The sequence below is a fragment of the Leptonychotes weddellii genome, chromosome 1 (genome assembly GCF_054177405.1).
Source record: "Leptonychotes weddellii isolate Sample4059 chromosome 1, ASM5417740v2, whole genome shotgun sequence".
NCBI lineage: Eukaryota > Metazoa > Chordata > Mammalia > Carnivora > Phocidae > Leptonychotes > Leptonychotes weddellii.
This window is the reverse complement of record NC_138369.1, coordinates 105,199,548-105,217,234: the sequence shown is the minus strand read 5'-3', so window position 1 is coordinate 105,217,234 and position 17,687 is coordinate 105,199,548. Positions and strand designations below refer to the sequence as shown.

Sequence of the window (17,687 nt, the reverse complement as noted above, 5' to 3'; positions counted from 1 at the left end):
GAGTCAGTTCCTCAGATAGCTGGGAGACTGTCAGCTTTCAACTCTTACCGCCTTTAAAAGCCCCAGCCAAAACTGTGTGCTTTCTGTTGTGTGTTTCATAATGCAGTTTCTTTGTAAAGTAAAAGAGTAAAGCAATAAAATAAAGCAATAGAGTAAAAATGCAGTTCATCTTAGAAATGGTAAAAAAATGAAAGAAACAACTGGTTGCAGGTGTGCTTGTGCTGGAGCCAAAGCAGGGGTGTGGGGGGTCAGATAGAAGAGCCCCACATGGGGAGATAAAATGGTTGGGTGTCTCGTGTACACACTGCTCCCGGCTGCCCAGGACTCTGCACATGCGTGAGGTCCACGTGTCAGGCTGTTCTGCTGGGACACACATGTACACCACTGGAACATGGCTTAGGCTCAAGTGTCAGTCCTGGCTCTGCTACTAAAGGAAGTGTTTGCCCTCAGCTTATTCCTTATCCTTTCTCCATTTCTTCGCTCTGTGAAATGGGAGTCTCATTTGGGTAAAGTAATATATGGAGAATTCCTTACGCACTGAAGCTCAGGGAAGGAAAGTGCCTTTTCTCTTGCAAAGCTTGCGAGGCCTGGACCTAGTCCCCTCCGAGCACCTGGCACAGTGTATCAGCCATGCACAGTGACAGTGGCTCAGGACAAGGTCCTTGTGCATCGGAGCCTCGGTTCTTCTCAGCTTGAGAGGGGAAGTAAATCATTTCCAGGGCCCCTGCTAAGCTGCTTTTTTACAATTCCATGTCTTGCTTTTTCTTTACTAAACTCTAGCAAACTTAGAGGAATGTTAAGACTTCATTCCAGCCATTAAATAAAGAGATGGCTCTAGAGACATCCTGGTTCAAGCATAGAATTCATTGTAGCTTATGTAAGTGAAATAAATGGAATTCTTCTGTTAAGTGCATTAAGCTATGTTTAGCAAGAGAGCCAGATTCATTATCTTTGTGTTAACTATTTTCTTTTCAATTTACAGCAAGATTCCAATAGCAGATACAGTGCGTTGAATGTGCAACATCAGATGTTGAAAGTGAGTAATTTAAAGTTGTTCCTCATGAATGCATGAATAAAAGAATTAACTGAGTAACTTAAGTGATTAAGGAAAGCTTACGAAAAATTGATCTGTATGGTAGGATGGTACATTAAAGTCATATTTCACTAAAAATGCTGTAGAATTGTAATGTTCCCTCCTCTTACCACCCAATTACAACAATCCTAATCATCTTATTATACATTTTCTTATAAATCTGTCTGGTCACCTAATTTTTAATTTTATTCTCTTTCTCTTTTAAGGCTTTCTTGTTTGTGTTTGCTTGCTTAGTTTCTCACAGTGGTTTTCCTCATATGTTTCTTTTTATCTTAGGCACACTGGAGGCAGTAGAATGATTAAACGCCTCCTTCATGTTACTAATATTTCATGTGTCCTTTTACCTACCACAGGAACACAATTTATGTTTAAAGATTCTCCTTCCTTGGTTCTTGGGTAAAACTCATTATTGTGTGTCGAGAAGACTTGGAACGAGAGAGAGTGGAGGGGAGAGAGTCATGATTTCTGTCAAGCTAGGAGAGAGGAGTGGAGCCATCAAGCGTTCTGCCCAGCAGGAAAACCCTGCCACAATCTCCCCACCTCCAACCTCCCTCCCTTGCCCGCCTCGCTTTTTGTTTGGTGTTGTCTTTCCTCCTGTATCAGGAGAACAAGTGCTTTTTATTGAAGCCAGAACCGTTCCTAGTATCAAGAAAGTAGTGCGTGGATTAAAGCAGACCACCCTTTCACATTAGCATTTGGAGACTGTGGGTTTTATCTAGACTGTGATTCCAGTGTAGTAGTATGATGAGGAGTAAGGTAAATAAGAATCATTCTATAAACAATGTATTACTTCCCCCAAAGGGAAATAACTCTTTTTTTTTTTTTAAACTAGGTTACCAGGAAGGCTGAAAATTAAAGAAGGGAAATAAAAAAATGTTGCTCGGAAAACATCAGATTGAAAGAGGAAGTCTGGAATAGCCGTGGAGGGATAATTTTTCCGTCCGCTTTACCTTGTTTCCACAGCAATTTGAGCCCCTGGGAGTTTCCCCAATCCTTCCCCTTTCCATCTCCCATGGCTAACTTCTAACTTCTTGTTAGAACTTTTTACCGATGTTCAAAATTAAGGAGAAAATTATTTCTGACCATGATCCCAAACCCTTGATTTGAAATGTAAGGGAAATGCAGGGGAGCTGCCCCAATTCAAAGCAACCTGAGGAAAACAAAGCCTCCTGCTGCAACTGTTCTTTCTTGAGAGAGAAAGGCTCTAGACTGTGGTATAATTTAGAGAATGTACATCTCTGCTCAGGTTCTCATCTTTGCAGAGTCAACACGAGGAGCTGAAGAAACAGCACAGCGACTTGGAGGAGGAGCATCGCAAACAAGGAGAAGACTTCAGTAGGACGTTTAATGACCATAAGCAGAAGTACCTGCAGCTACAGCAGGAGAAAGAACAAGAACTTTCTAAGCTAAAAGGTATTTGGAAGTCTGATTAGCTAGTTTATATGGAAGTAACTACTCAGTGTAATGTTTCAGTAAAGCAATAGAATCGTGTTTGTTTGCATGGCAATTGATTCACATTTACCATGTGGTGCTTTACCAGCCACTTACTTCTTTGTAACATTTCACAATTATCCTTATCTCTTTGGGTTTGTTTAGGAAACAGAATAGAATACTTGGTGTTTCTCAATGGGGCACATTGGCCACATCGGGCACGAAAGTTCTCTTTTTATGTGTGTTGTAAGATATTTAGTATCTCTGACCCCTACTCACAAAATGCCATCAGTGCTCCACATTCAATGTGATGATCAGAGTCGCCCCATGCATTTCCTAATCTCCAAGGGGCCAAAAAACTACCTGTTGATCACTAGTAGTAGCTTTGAAAAGCTCAGGATCTAGAGTCAGACTGCCCTGGTGAGTCTTGGCCTCTTCAATTTCTAGTTATAGGACCATGGACAAATTGTATGATCACCACAGGCCTCATTGTCATCATCTGTAGAATTGGGATATTCATAAAAAGCTATTCAACCTTGTAGGGTTGGATTAAATAATTTATGTAAAGCACCTAGCACAGTTACTGATATGTGATCAGTGTCAGCATGAGGTTTTTTCATAGTATTATGAAACAAATTGTATCACCCTGAGTATATGTAAATTCTGAAAAAGGGAAATATTCTACAATCACCTATTCAGCTGCTAAATAAGTTTGAAGTGTGAGAATTGGTTTAAAAAGTCACATGGTGCTTGCGAAAAAACAATGGTGAAATCCGAGGAAGGTCTGTGGTCCAGTTAATTATACTGTGCCAAACAATATTTTTATTTTATATAAGATATCATCGTAGAAGGAAGCTGAGTGATAGGTACTTTGGTCCTCTCTGTATTTTTATTTGCAATATTTTGTCTGTAAGTATTTCACAATAGTAAGTCATAACGAAAAGGCACATGAGAGTTAAGTAGCCATTGAGGCAGAGTATTAAGGGTTAGGGTGGTCTTGAAAGTGTTGGGCCAGGTGTCAGCAGATGATACCCGAGAGCTGTAGACGTGCAGGGGCATTGGTTGGCTGTTGGTGATATGGCAGATGGTGGGGGTCGTTAAGATAACAGACAGAGAAGCGTCCTCACAAAGGAAATATAAAGCATGTTTTCTTGCATCTCCTCTATATTCCTTTCTTTGAAACAAAGTGCATTTAGAGCAAAATTTTAACAAATTATATGTAGAAGTAATAAATCAGAACCGTGGAAAATAGGAGGACACATGTATGCGAGTTCTGCGTACTGAGATAATTTAAGCCTCATAACCTGGTCTGAACTTCCTGGTAGCCACGACCGAAAGGGAAATGCAGTAAGTTTTGGGGCTCTTATCATCAGAAAGAAAATATACCTACCCTGTGCGTGGGGCAAGGCAGGGAGAAAGACAAGGAGAAAGAAAGAGAAGGGGTGAGAGAGAACTGTATTTCTGGTATCAGTTAATTTTTGGAAGAAATTTCTCAGAGGCCTTAAACAATAGGGTGTGACAGTGCCTTTGACACTTTACTGAGCAGTTTCTACGTCAGCACTTTGGTTTGATTATGATCCTTTGGTAAAAGCTTCGGATAGTGAGTTAAAGCACATGGTGACAGATGCAGGTCAGTAGTGACAACTCAGACGTATAACCCAGGTAGTCTCGGGTTAAGTTTAATGTGATACCAGGAGGGAATTTAGAATTCCTGGGAGATAAACTGGTAACGTAGAAGCTTAGATAATTATTCTTTTCATTTCTGTTCTAATAATAGCTGACACTCAGCACATGTTCACCATGTGCTAGTACCAGGTGAAACTTTTCATGCAATTATTTTATTTAATTCTCATAACAACCTGTAAGCAAGGCATTGTGTTTAGCCTAATTTAACAAAGGAAGAAACTGAGCCTTCATAAAGTTAAATAACTTACTCAAGGCAATACAGTTAAGGCACAGAAGCAACTGCCATTAAGTTTATGACCTCAAACTCCTTTAGAAGCTAGCAGTTTGGGTATTTGTGTGTGTGTGTATGCATGCGTGCATGTGTGTATGCATATGTGTGTGCGTGTGTGTATGTGTGTGAATGTGTGCGTGCAGGTGTGTATGTGTGTACGTGTATGTATGCATGCGTGCATGCATGTGTGTATGTGTGCGCGTGCGTGTGTATGTGTATGCGTGCGTGCATGTGTGTATGCACATGTGTGTGCGTGTGCGTATGTGTGTGAATGTGTGCGTGCAGGTGTGTATGTGTGTGTGTACGTGTATGCATGCATGCGTGCATGTGTGTGCGCGTGCATGTGTGTATGTGTGTGCATACGTGTATGTGTATGTGTGAATGCGTGCGTGCATGTGTGTGCGCATGTGTGCGTGTGTGTATGCGTGCATGTGTGTGCGCGTATGTGTGCGTTTGCGTGTATGTGTGCATGCATATGTGTATGCGTATGTGTGTGCGTGTGCGTGCATGTGTGTATGCGTGTGTGTGTGTGTGTGTGTGTTTACTGAAGCCCTCTCCAGCCAACAACACACTGACAGTCCCCTTGGATCTCCAGTGGTGTCCTATTTTGACCTTTGCATCAGAACCTTTCCCACCTTGTTCTTGACCTCTCCCTTACACCTAGTCAGCCATCCAGAGCTCAGGGGTGAGGCAGAGATGATAAAGGTGTAAAAGTGGACAGAAAATAGGGTGAGAGATGGGGGCGGGCACTTTTTTTCAGTGCTGAGTGCCACGTCGGAGAGCTAAGGTTTTGTCTGAGGAGGGTGGCTGCCACCCAGGGATAATTTGCTTGGCACACTGTAGACCCAGACCTGCTGTGTCAGCATCATTATTAACAGCCTCCCCTTTCACTTTCAAAGGTATCTCCCATTGAAAAATGAATTATATTGTCACCTGCCACCATTCAACTTCTGCTGACTCTTGTCACATGAGAATTGGCCTCATGTTGCCAGATCTTAGTAGACCCAGATCCTTGATTTTTAAATGGTGCCAACTATTCATATGTGGAACACTCTGCATAGGCCAACACTGCAGGGGCCAGGAGAAAAAAAAGAAAAGAAAAAAAGTGTGAACTGGATTCAGCCCCGGGGCTGCCAGTTTATAACATCTAATGGCCAGATGCAGCGAAAGTAAGAAATTCACCCAGTGGGTAGGAGAGGTGGGCCTGGAATCTTTAAGTCACTGAGGCTGTTCCCTGAACAGTAGGCTTAAGATTGGAGAGATTAGAGGGCTTCACTGAGACAGCTACAGCCTCACATTGTAGGCCTGGGAAAACTGTCCTATCGCTATTGGAAGGGGGAATTTGTATCAGGCAAGAACTCAGTACCAGGGGAAAGAAAATATACTTAGAATTTTTAAGCAGGTAAGTGGGGTTTCTCTCTGTCTCTTCTTTTATTTCTTGAGTTGTCTTTGCAATTGAAATACCTTTTGGGGTCCATGGAAATTATTCATGCCATGAGAAATAGGGTTTGTACTAATTTTGATAACTTTAATTTGTGGAGAGACTCAAATCTTATACCATCCCTGCCTGTTACATTTTATTCCTGAGGACTTGCTTACTACAGAAATACTTCATTTTTAACTCCTGAGTAATTAGAAATCCTTAACTTCCACACTGTGTAGCTTCCTTAAAAGTATTTAAACTACCAAACCAGATTGTATTGGAATGGCAAGCTGAATCCATGTCACATCCCAAAATGATAGAATTTTTGTTGATTTGATATACTATACTGTCAAAATTCAAAACAAATCCTAAAAATAGTTATGTGAAGTTGTAGATATGACAATAATGGAATCAAAAGCCAGAAAAATCTCAAGGCTTTATGCATAATTTTTTTTCTCCACAAATAGAAACTGTGTACAATTTGAGAGAAGAGAATAGACAGCTAAGGAAGGCACACCAGGACATGCATACACAGCTTCAAGACGTCAAGGTAAAACAAACCTGGGCATTTGACTGCTTAGTATTGGCCTGCTTTACTTTGTAGAATAGCTTTACAAGTCATTCCCTAATTGACCTGCATTCAAATCCACATTGTTATTTTGGACTTTGCATAAACTGGATTGTGCCCACTACTTCTACCGCATCTGCATTGTAAGCTAAAAGATGGTCTGAAAATCCAAACATTTTCATTAGTACCGAAATGATTCTTTGGCTAGATGGTTGCATTTTAATAAGCTTTTTATTTATAGAGGTTTGTTAATAATGAAGTATTTGTTTCTTTGGTTTTGATTTCATTGTAAGGGATTGTGATATTTAGGTAGCACGTTTTAGATTTCAGAATACTATCTTATTATCTATCGTCTTCTCTCTACAATGATTTTTAAACTCAGCAAGTGCTGCAAGAACAGCAAACAAGCAGGCAAGCAAGCTACGTTTGGGTGCTCATAGCACTGTCAGCCGAAGAAGAATCTGTCTTAGAATGTTAAATCTCAACATGTAAAATTCTTTTTTGTGTAGCAACAGCATAAGAATTTACTCTCCGAGCATGAACAACTTGTAGTGACTTTGGAAGACCACAAGAGTGCGCTAGCTGCTGCACAGGTTAGACGGGTAGCAGCCTCTATGGGTTCTCCTTACAATCTGCTTAACATTTCCCAATTCCTTTATGCATGTAGTCTCTTACAAGCCAATCTTCAGTGAGTTCTTAGGACAGAGCTCTCCTGATCCTGAGGATCATGCATGCTTTCAAAATTCAATCAAGAGAATATTAAATAAGCCTTTGATTATTTTTTTGCACTGGTAGTGTGGTTGGTACCTATGACTATTTCTACCCTCCACCAGCCCCTACATTCAATGGTCAAATGCTTGTTTAAACCACAGAAATTATCCCATATATATGGTCTTCCGCCACTCTCTGACCTGTGGTAACTCTTCTTATAGATCTATAGGATTTTATGATGCTAGCTACCAAATAAATTATTGTCAGACTTTTTCTTCCATCCCTCCCTCCCTTGCTTCCGTAACCCAGCCTACACACACTCCTTTTAGGACTAGCCTTATGTGTTCTTGGCCAAATTACAGAAAATAAGAGATCTCATGTCAATGGAGAAGGAAAAACAAGAGTCGTAAGTTCCGTTTTTCAAAGCCTAGAACAGTCCCTGGCACAAAGTAAGCCCTCAGTGGTTATTTACTGAATGTACAAACGAACGAATACAAGTGTTGGAGAGCCTTTTAAAGAATACCATACTGTGTTTTACAGCTTTCTAGGAGAAGCAAACAAACAGGAATGGCTAGCTTAGTCACTAGGTTTGTACTTCTCTTCAGTTGGAAGAATTAAGAGGAAAACCAGCTATCTGTCTTTACCAGGAGACCATTTTTTTTGTATTATATTTTGTCTTTATAAAATTAGGAAAAGTATAACATGCTGGGCCTTGACGCATCTCATTGGCTGTAGCATCTGTATTTGTGGGACTCCTTTTCAAGGTAGTCATTGATTATCCCCCTATGAAACTGTGCCTGTGTGGTAATTTTTTACAGGTGTACAGATTAAATTGACTTTAGGAGATTATTTCATTCAAAACCCTCTTTATAAAATTTTTACCAAATACTATTTTATTTGAGGCTGCTTTTCATGCTGAAAAATGTGACAAACCAATTTGAATATTCTGTGTGCTATGATGGCCACAAATACTAGACTAAGCAGCAATTTGAAAATCCAGAGAAATGTAAATTAAAATAATGCATTTAATGACCAAGACTGAATTCTGTAGTAAGCACACCGGCAGTATTATGGACAAGATTTTGTAATGGAAAAAAATATTTTTATGTAACTTATGTATAGTATTCTATTTCTTTAAAAATATATTCTGCTCCTTTGAGAAGGGGCTCAAGTTGTCCTGCCCACCAACCACCCCCTTTAAATCATTATGCCAGAACTAGGTGTAGTACTTAGAGTCCCACCTCAGATCCCCATATTAATACTGCTTCAAGCATCTACATTTCTTATGTAAATCATCTTATGAGACTGAGACTTGACATCCTGATTTTTTCTTAAAGATTTATTTATTTATTTGAGAGCATGCATGGTAGGAGGGGCAGAGGGAGAGAGAGAATCTTGAGCAGACTCTGAGCTGAGCATGGAGCCTGACACGGGGCACGATCTCACGACCCTGAGATCATAACCTGAGCCGAATCCAAAAGTTGGACGCTCAACCGACTGAGCCACCCCGGTGCCCCAACAACCCAATTTTTAAATGTAGTTGAGTGGGGGGACAGCAAGAACAGAATAGAGGGACGTGTGGGTGGCTCAGACAGTTAAGCGTCTGCCTTCAGCTCAGGTCTTGATCCCAGGGTCCTGGGATTGAGTCCCACATCGGAACCCTGGCTCAGCAGGGAGCCTGCTTCTCCCTCTCCCTCTGCCGCTCCCCCTGCTTGTGCCCCCTCTTTCTCTCTCTGACAAATAAATAAATAAAATCTTTAAAAAAAAAAAAAGAACAGAATTTTGAGTTTACAGTGTGTCAAGGATCATCATAAGAACTTTTTATACAGGACTTTAATGTTCACAGTCAACTGAGTTATATAACATTGTGTCCTTTTTATTTTTTTTAATTTATTTTTTTTAACATTGTGTCCTTTTTATAACTAAATAAAAGGAGGTCAAAGGGAAATAAAACAGCTGGCCCAAGATCAGCGACCAGACTGAGCTTAGAGTTTAGGTGCTCTTGACATCACGGTCATGTGTAACTCTTAAACTGTTGTTTTTGGAGACTATCCTGCATCACAGTTACCTGGCCTTGCCCCAGACCTACTGAATCATAATTTCTAGGGTGAGGGGCCCAGGAGATTGCACTTTTAACATGATCCTTTCGTGGTTCTCAATTCACACTAATATTTGAGAACTGAGCATAACTGCGTTCAAATATAATATCTCTAGGAGGAGGAGAAAGAAGAAATATTTATTAAAAGTATCACTATGTGGATGTCTTTTTTAAAAATTTTCTTTGGGGACGCCTGGGTGGCTCAGTCGGTTAAGTGTCTGCCTTCGGCTCAGGTCATGATCTCAGGGTCCTGAGATCTAGTCCCGCATTGGGCTCCCTGCTCAGTGGGGAGTCTGCTTCTCCCTCTGCCTTCTGCTCCCCCTGCTTGTACTCTCTCTCTGACAAATAAATAAAATCTTAAAAAATAAAAAAATAAAAATTTTCTTTGACCTCCAAAGTTGGTTTGCAAATGTTTTGATAGATTTCTGGGATAAGGGCCACTATTAGCCATATGGCATACCTTTGTACAAATTACAAGGATGCACTCCTCTGAGATAGATTTAGCAAGAAAACTTCTTCACCTTTGTGTGAACTGGAAAAAAATAAAAAGGCCCCCCTTCGTTGGGGTGGAAGAGCACTCTGCCAGGGTGCACGGCTAGGGCAGTGGGGGTGCCAGCTGGGTTCCAGCCTCCACTCACCCGCTCTGCTGTGCCCACTGGCTGGAAACTTGTCCAGAATGGATTTCTGTGTTTCTTGGATGTGTTTATGTAGGTGTGTGTTTATACACACAGCATTTCTGTTTTAGGATAACAGTGTTGGTGCATATGATGAGCTAAGTATGAGCAGTGTCTATTGATTTTCTTAGTGAAGGTATTTGATTTTTTTTCTGTCTTTCTAGCTCCTTGTATTAAAAATATCGTGCATGCACACACACATACACACCACCACCACGTATACACAGATACACCTGGATGAGTGTATTATAGTTTAATACTTACATTAGCGCCTTTATCACCTTACAAGAAAGGAGGTTCACAATTGAGGAATAAAAATCTAGGCTCATTTCATGCCTATGCTATTGCTTTCCTAAATCTTCAGAGCACAATACCAAAAGCATTCTGGAAAGTTAGGGACCCTATTTGAGCACAGGTTGATGGCGGCGGGTGGGGTGGGGGGGGTAGGTGGCCTGAGTGATTTTATAAATAAATAACTAAATATATATATACTTAGTTACTTATTTTGAACTTATGATTCCTTTTCACTGAAAAGCGTTACTCAGACCATATTGGTAAAAGATATCTGCACTTGTATTTATATAATTGTGTGAATTTTTAAACAGATTTTTTAATGCTATAGAACTGATTGCAAACTGTGTTTTAATAATGATATTTATACCAGAAAGTTATTTATAAAAATTCTGACTGTTTAACATAGCATGAAAAGCTAACATCTGTCTTAGATTTTTTTTTTCTCCGTTCCCTTTATATCTAATTCTCATTTGCATGTGCTTAAATATGGTTAAGCATGTCCAAGTAAGAATAGCTAATGCATGGAAATAATCTGCATATTTTTCCTAACTTGTACTTAGGTATAATATTTTAGTCTAGTCTTCCAGTGAACCCTAGTGTCCATCCATGAACGATATCTCTTTCCCTCCTCAAATTGTACAATTTGTATCCAATTGTGCAATTTATACACAGACACAAGTTGCAGAATATAAACAATTGAAAGATACTCTGAATAGGATTCCAAGCCTTCGAAAGCCAGAGAAAGCAGAGCAGCAGAATGTTACCCAGGGGACACATTCTCCACGAGGTGACAACACAGCGAGGGAGGCCGCAGCCGGAGAGCCGGAGGTAAGAGGCGTGAACTGGTTTTCTGTGATGGGGTCACTTTCCCCGTCAAGCTGTTATCAGGTGAACTGCTCTAAATATTGCCAACTCTGCCTCCAGAACAGTGGTTCTCAAATTTTAGCGTATATCAGAGTCCCCACCAGAGCTGTTAGAACGCAGATAGTTGGGCCCTAGGCCAGAATTTCCAGTTCAGTTATTTTGGGATGAGGCCTGAAGATTTGCATTTCTAACTGATTCAGCTGGTCTGGGGAGGACGCTCAGAGAACTACTGCTATAGTATTTTCTGGGAAAGACTTTACTGGCTTTATTTTTTTGGAAGGGGCTGTTGTATCTGAATTTTTATATTTTCTTTTTGTTCTTGTTGTTTGGCTTTTTGGCGGGTAGAGTGAGAAGTTTAAATGATCATGAGGCTGTTCTATGACAGCCCACTCAAGTATTACAGTTGGTAATATAGTTGAACTTGATGCAGTGCTAGGTCCACACAGAACAAGCCAAAAATTGTATTTAAGAGGTCTTTATAAAACTATCAAAGGTATGAGTGCTAGTCTCTTAATCCACTTTTTTTTTTTTTTTTTTTTTTTTGCATTCCTGCTCTTCATAAAAATTGAGCCTTGCTTAAGAGTGTCTCCTAAGTGGGACATCAAAAGTAGGGTCACCCTTATCCTCAAGTCTAACATAGTTGTTTTAATCACATGCATAATACAAATGGCAAATATGGGTGTCTTTCTCCCTGAAAAAGTTGTTTTTAACAGTGAATGTTTGAGAGTGTGTGTCCTGCATGACCATCTTACGGGAGTCATTAAGTTGCTGTGAGTAGACTTGATCGAAGTCTTTAGTCTTGCAGAGCATTCCTTCACAGACAGAACCTTCTGTGTCTTCATGGACCCTTCTTTGTTACTATTAAGAAAACATGACCAGATCCCTGGCCTGGGAACTAGTCCTCTTCCCTGTCCTAGTCTGACTACCTGTTTCCTGGATTAATTAATCTTTTAATGACTCAGACCTTTAGTTTTTTCATCTGTGAGGTGGAGATAGTAGTTATCTGCTATAACCTTTCTCACAGGAATTCTGTGGAGATAAATGGCAGGTATTTGAAAGCACTTAAGGCTCTTTAGAGAAATATTTTATATTTCTCTAAGTCAGAGCAGTATTACGTCCAACCTGCCAGGTATGTGAGGACGTTGGTAAGACATACATCTCCAGAAGTTGTCCTCAGATGTCTGAGAGAGGACTTTCTTCCTCCATTTATTTATTTACTTATTCATTCATTCATTCATTCATTCTGATTTCTCAGTTATAGTTCTGTCAATTTAAGAAGAGGGCTTCCCATTTATTTCAATTTGGAGGAGCAATCTGACCAAATAAGTTATTTTTCCCAATAAATAAGGTTGGAGGCGGGAAGGAGTGATAAATTTTCGTATGATATTATATCATCTTTTTTTTTTGCCCCTCTTTTCTAAGTAATGAAGATCACGTGGAAATCTCTGAAATTTTAAATCCAGGAACACCAATTTAAACCAACCAATTTTAGAAGAGGAGTTCTCTGTAAAAAAAGACATTTTTTTATGTTGAATTTTATGTATTAACAATACAAAATATTTACAAAGGATTCCCTCTGATTTATGAAGAAATACTACTCTAATGTGTTAAAAAATATTTTATTGTATGGGGCACCTGGGTGGCTCAGATGGTTGAGCGTCTGCCTTCGGCTCGGGTCATGATCCCAGGGTCCTGGGATCGAACCCCACATTGGGCTCCCTGCTCCTCAGGAAGTCTGCTTCTCCCCCTCCCTCTGCCACTCCCCTTGCTTGTGTTCCCTCTCTCGCTGTGTTTCTCTCTGTCAAATAAATAAATAAAATCTTTAAAATATATATATATATATTTTATTGTGTCTGGTTTAATGGGCACAAATATTTTTAGCTAACATGGATGCCTATTAGTAATGGCATTCTTTTTTTTAATTAGTCAGTAAAAAATAAACCCAACTCATCTTCAATTTGATCTTGTCCTTCTCTTTCCAAATCATTATATTTTTTAAAAGTTCTATTCTTAATTTAAGTAAGCTCTACACCCCTCCCCCACCCGTGGGGCCAAACTCACAACCCTGCGATCAAGAGTCACATGCATGTTCTGGGCGCCTGTGTGGCTCAGTTGTTTAAGCGACTGCCTTCGGCTCAGGTCATGATCCTGGGGTCCTGGGACTCTCAGGTCATGATCCTGGAGTCCCGGGATTGAGTCCCCCCATTGGGCTCCCTGCTCAGTGGGGAGTCTGCATCTCTCTCTGTCTCTCCCCCTCTCATGCTCTCTCTCTATCACTGTCTCTCTCAATAAATAAATAAAAATCTTAAAAAAAAAAAGATTTTATTAAAAAAAAAAAAAAAGTCGCATGTTCTTGCAACTGAGCCAGCCAGGTGTCCCACTTTTCAAATCATTATTGAAAACAAAATTTACATTGAAGAAAATTACATAAACACCTCATCACTTGAAGGTTGAGGGGTTTTTCCTTTTTGTTTTAAGGGAAAACAGGAGTTAGATTGCTTTTGAGGGACGGGTCTGCTGAGATGTGGTCACGTATAGGCTTTACTTTTAAATTACTTACTGTATTCTTCCCGGGATGAAATTGTGCTTATGTTATCTCTATTTTATAGGTGAGATTACAGAGTGAGAAGAGTTAAGTGACTCCATTGCAGCCATACTTTTCAGTCAGGACTCTGTATTTCTAGACTCCAGGATTTTGCTTATGTTGTAACCCCATAGACATGGTAATAAAGAGATTATATCACTGCTTTCAAAATGGAAGAGTGTCATTTCCAGTGATGTGCTTGGCCTAGGTGTCTCGAAATAGTGTTGGGTGGCAGACACATGAAGCAGTTCCTAGAAGAATGGAAGAAACAAAACTTTACCGTCCCACCCGGAAGGAGGCGGAGTTTCAGGCTCTGGCAGAGCTGAAGCAGCATGAAGCTGAAGGCAGAGAGCCCGAGGAGCGGCAGGTGGAAGAGGAGCATAGAAAGGCCCTGGAGGAGGAGGCGATGGAGCAGGTCGGGCAGGCCGAACGTCTGGAGGAGGAGCATGATCCATCACCCGAGGAACAGGATCGGGAATGGAAGGAACGGCGTGAACCTCGAGAAGAAGCCAACCTTCTGGGAGGGCACGCGCCCAACGAGGTACGAGGTCATCCGCTTCATGTCCACCAGGGTTATGTTTTGTCGGCTGGGACGGGGAGCGTGGCTTTGTTCTTAAATATTGAAAAAGCCTCCCCATAGATGACAGTCCCTAAAATAAAATCTGAGTGAGTTCGCTAAATGTTATATGCACGTATTTTAGTTTTCTATTGTCATGCTCATAGCATAGCTGCCCAGGTACCTCAGAAAGGTGCCTGGGGGAAGGAGAAGGCTGTTGGTGTGTGTATTTTCTTTGTCAGTAGTTCCAAACAAGGGAGCTCCGTGCTGCCCTCCCTTGAGCAGTAAGAGGAGGGATGAGCGCCTGATGGGGAACTTCCTGGAACGTGCTCAAGTCCCATGGGCATCGTGAGGCCGAGAAAGGTCTCATTTTCTGTGATCAAAAGTCTCCTTCTCCCTGTTCATTTACTATCAAATGGTAGGTTGGCTTTTGCACATTCATCTTCAAGGTGGTTATTGTTGTCAAAAGTCTGATCTTATCACTTAAGGATGCCCCACTGGGGGAGTATGTATGTTTAACCAGGCTCTGCTCAGGCTCCCCCTACAGAGCACACCCCTCTTACATAAATAAGGTTTTCTCCCTTTAAAAAATCCATTATTATTAGAAATCATACTCATAAAAGAACTTGAAACAACCCTGAACGCAGAAGCTGAGCTGTCTCTTCTTCTGCTGTCTCTAAACGGATACCTAACGGTGGGCTACTTAGCCTTTACATAGATGCTGATCACCTTTTATTTATGACTCTGAAGTTGCGTTTGGCCCCAGACTTTCTAAGACTTCAAGCTGGTTGAGGCTTTAGGCTGAGTAGATGTGAAGGCCTCTATCTCACTTCTATATTGTTGCAAACTTAGCATGGAGAAGCCTCTGCCGGTCTTGTGTCCCTCATAGCTTTCTTCAAAAGTAATCCCCCTTGTGGGTTTGATTTTCCTTACCCCTGCACCTTCTTTCTGTTGGTGAAAATTGCGTGTGCTCATGTTGGTTGAGAGAGAGGGTGGCAGAGGAGAGAGCAGCGGGTAGCTCAGTGGGAAGCAGAGTTTAAGAATTCCTGTATCAGTTTTTCCTTTCGTTAGAAGGTATTATGTTTGCCCTCATTCTCTTTTTCTTTGAAGAAAATGGTTCTCTGCCTCTCCACCCTTACCTGAAATTTGGCTTTTTTTGCTTGCTTGCTATGGTTAACCGGAGGCTGGCTGTGCATTCTTAGAATTAATTGGTGTCCCTGCATCTTAAACTCTTCATGGAAAATCCTTAGCCACAGCTTTAGCCCACAAATTGCCCCAACTAATGGGAGGTCACCAAGTGCCCCCTTAGGGCAGAGCCTCTTGAACATAACATTTAATTAAGGCCCCAAACTGATTTTTTTCTGTTGTGCCCTCTTCCACGTGAGAGGGAGCACATTGAAAATCTGCCACAGTGCCAGGAAATCAGGAAGATCAGTAGCTGAAAGAAGCCAAGGGCGACTAAGGGAGTTGGGAAATAGGAGTTCTGGCTCTGGGTGACCTTGGAGCCAGGGTGTAATCACAGTTCACCCGACAGATGGGGATTAAGGAAACAAGCCAGCCCTGCCTCCCGAGTTTGTCGTGAGAATCAGAGGAAGAGAGAACCCAGAGGTCCCGACTACCCTTGCTCAGCACCTGCTCGTTTTCCCTCAGGTATATCCTTCAGCCAAGCCGGTCACCAGGGTCCGGTCGCCGTCTGAGGAGCAGTTGGAAGCGCGGAGAGTGGCCGGCAGGCGGGCGGAGGAGGCCCAGCCGCGGAGGGAGCAGCAGGAGGCTCTGCACCAGCAGAGGTTGCAGGGACACTTGTGGAGGCCGCAGCAGCAGCTTCTCGCCAGAGAGGTGGCCCGGCAGAGGCAGGCCGGCCCACAGGAGGGGCGGCCGCAGCCCCCGGAGCAGCCCCGGTAGCCTCCTCCTGATGGGCGCAGACAGCCCCTCCTCTTGTTCTCTTTGGTTTTATTTATTTATTTATTTTTATTTATTTTAAAGATTTTATTTATTTATTTGACAGAGAGAGAGACACAGCAAGAGAGGGAACACAAGCAGTGGGAGTGGGAGAGGGAGAAGCAGGCTTCCCGCTGAGCAGGGAGCCTGATGTGGGGCTCGATCCCAGGACCCTGGGATCATGACCTGAGCCAAAGGCAGACGCCTAACGACTGAGCCACCCAGGCGCCCCGCTCCCCTTGTTCTTATAAGCAGGTGGCAAACAGTTTTGTGTATTTATTACCTGTGAGCTTGGGTGTCTCCTGTGGCTGGGGCAGAACAACAGCTTGAGAATTAAATTTCCAAATATTTAATTTCTAAAATAATCAACATTTTTAACCCCTGCTTAAAAATATTAGGTCTCCCAGCTTAGTTTAGGTCTCAAAATAACTAGCAGATTTTGTGCTAACTTTATTGTACTTTATCACACATGTTTTATCTCTTTTAAAGTATCCTTTGAAATTGTATCTGGAATCTTTATGAAACCTAATAGCACAAGGTTGAAAAAAAATTTATGACTTTTTAAAAAACGTTGAAAAATTTGTTTATCGCTACCTTTAAATATAAATTACTTATGGCCAGTTGTGCCACTTAATCTGTCACTGAATTGATAACGTTTGTGTCCCTTACAGGCAGCAAGCTCATTATGATGCTATGGATCATGATATCGTTCAGGGAGCCGAGGACCAGGGCATCCAAGAAGAGGAAGGAGGTGGTGAGGCTTCTTAGATGATGGATATGTTAATAAGATTACTTGGTAACATGTAATATCAACTCAGAGTAGTGCGCACGTCTGAGTACACACAAAGGAGATCTGTGTACTGTGTGTCTTTTGTTGTTGTTGCTGTTGTGTTTTTAGTATTCCTCCCAACCAGTGCACATTGGTGGCCCAGACAGCTCGAGATCATCTATTTCCTTTCTAATGTTTTTCCCGTCGTTTAAGCTTTTTTGTATACTTTTTGTATACTGAATTGTTACTTCTGACACATTATCATAGGGCTGTTATACTCTGGGAAATGGCTCCATTTTCACCTTACCTTGGAAGCCTTTGGATCATTGCCTTTAAAAGTTTTTCAAATTAAGGCAATAGTAGCTTTCACTTGTGGTGAGCATTTCCTATGTAATTTATCAAATATCACTTACTGTATAATAGAACTAGAGAGTAACAGTCTCTCTGGCAAATCTAACACTCAGATATGTATCCTTTTTTTAAAGAGCCTAAAAGAAGATGATTACCCAAACTCCCTCTATAGCCTGTTCTGATATTTTATAGCCCTTCTAGTCAAGAAATTGTTTTCCTTATGTCCCCCTGTACAGCACTTTAAGGTTTTTTGTTCCATTATCAGTAAGACGAGAGAACAGTTTGTTCTCTTATTTATTTAATGAATCCCTTGGTACACTTGAACCTGATGGTAAGATACCTTGCATCCTTATTTTCTTTTTCTTTTTTTTTTTTT

General features: G+C 41.3%; 1 protein-coding gene across 7 annotated transcripts in view; it reads left to right on the top strand.

The window, feature by feature from the left end:
- Window positions 1–17,687, top strand: part of GOLIM4 (golgi integral membrane protein 4) — a 79,856-nt gene that overhangs the window by 48,266 nt on the left and 13,903 nt on the right. For 4 of the 7 annotated variants that reach the window (XM_081829176.1, XM_081829159.1, XM_031040663.2 and 1 more), the window contains 8 exons: window positions 983–1,036; window positions 2,356–2,506; window positions 6,372–6,454; window positions 6,982–7,065; window positions 10,922–11,077; window positions 13,906–14,238; window positions 15,904–16,151; window positions 16,863–16,945. In XM_081829176.1, the coding sequence (XP_081685302.1) occupies window positions 983–1,036; window positions 2,356–2,506; window positions 6,372–6,454; window positions 6,982–7,065; window positions 10,922–11,077; window positions 13,906–14,238; window positions 15,904–16,151; window positions 16,863–16,945 (1,192 nt within the window). The remainder of the gene's footprint in view (window positions 1–982; window positions 1,037–2,355; window positions 2,507–6,371; window positions 6,455–6,981; window positions 7,066–10,921; window positions 11,078–13,905; window positions 14,239–15,903; window positions 16,152–16,862; window positions 16,946–17,687) is intronic. The other 3 variants (XM_006744737.3, XM_031040665.2, XM_031040664.2) reach the window with 3 other exon arrangements.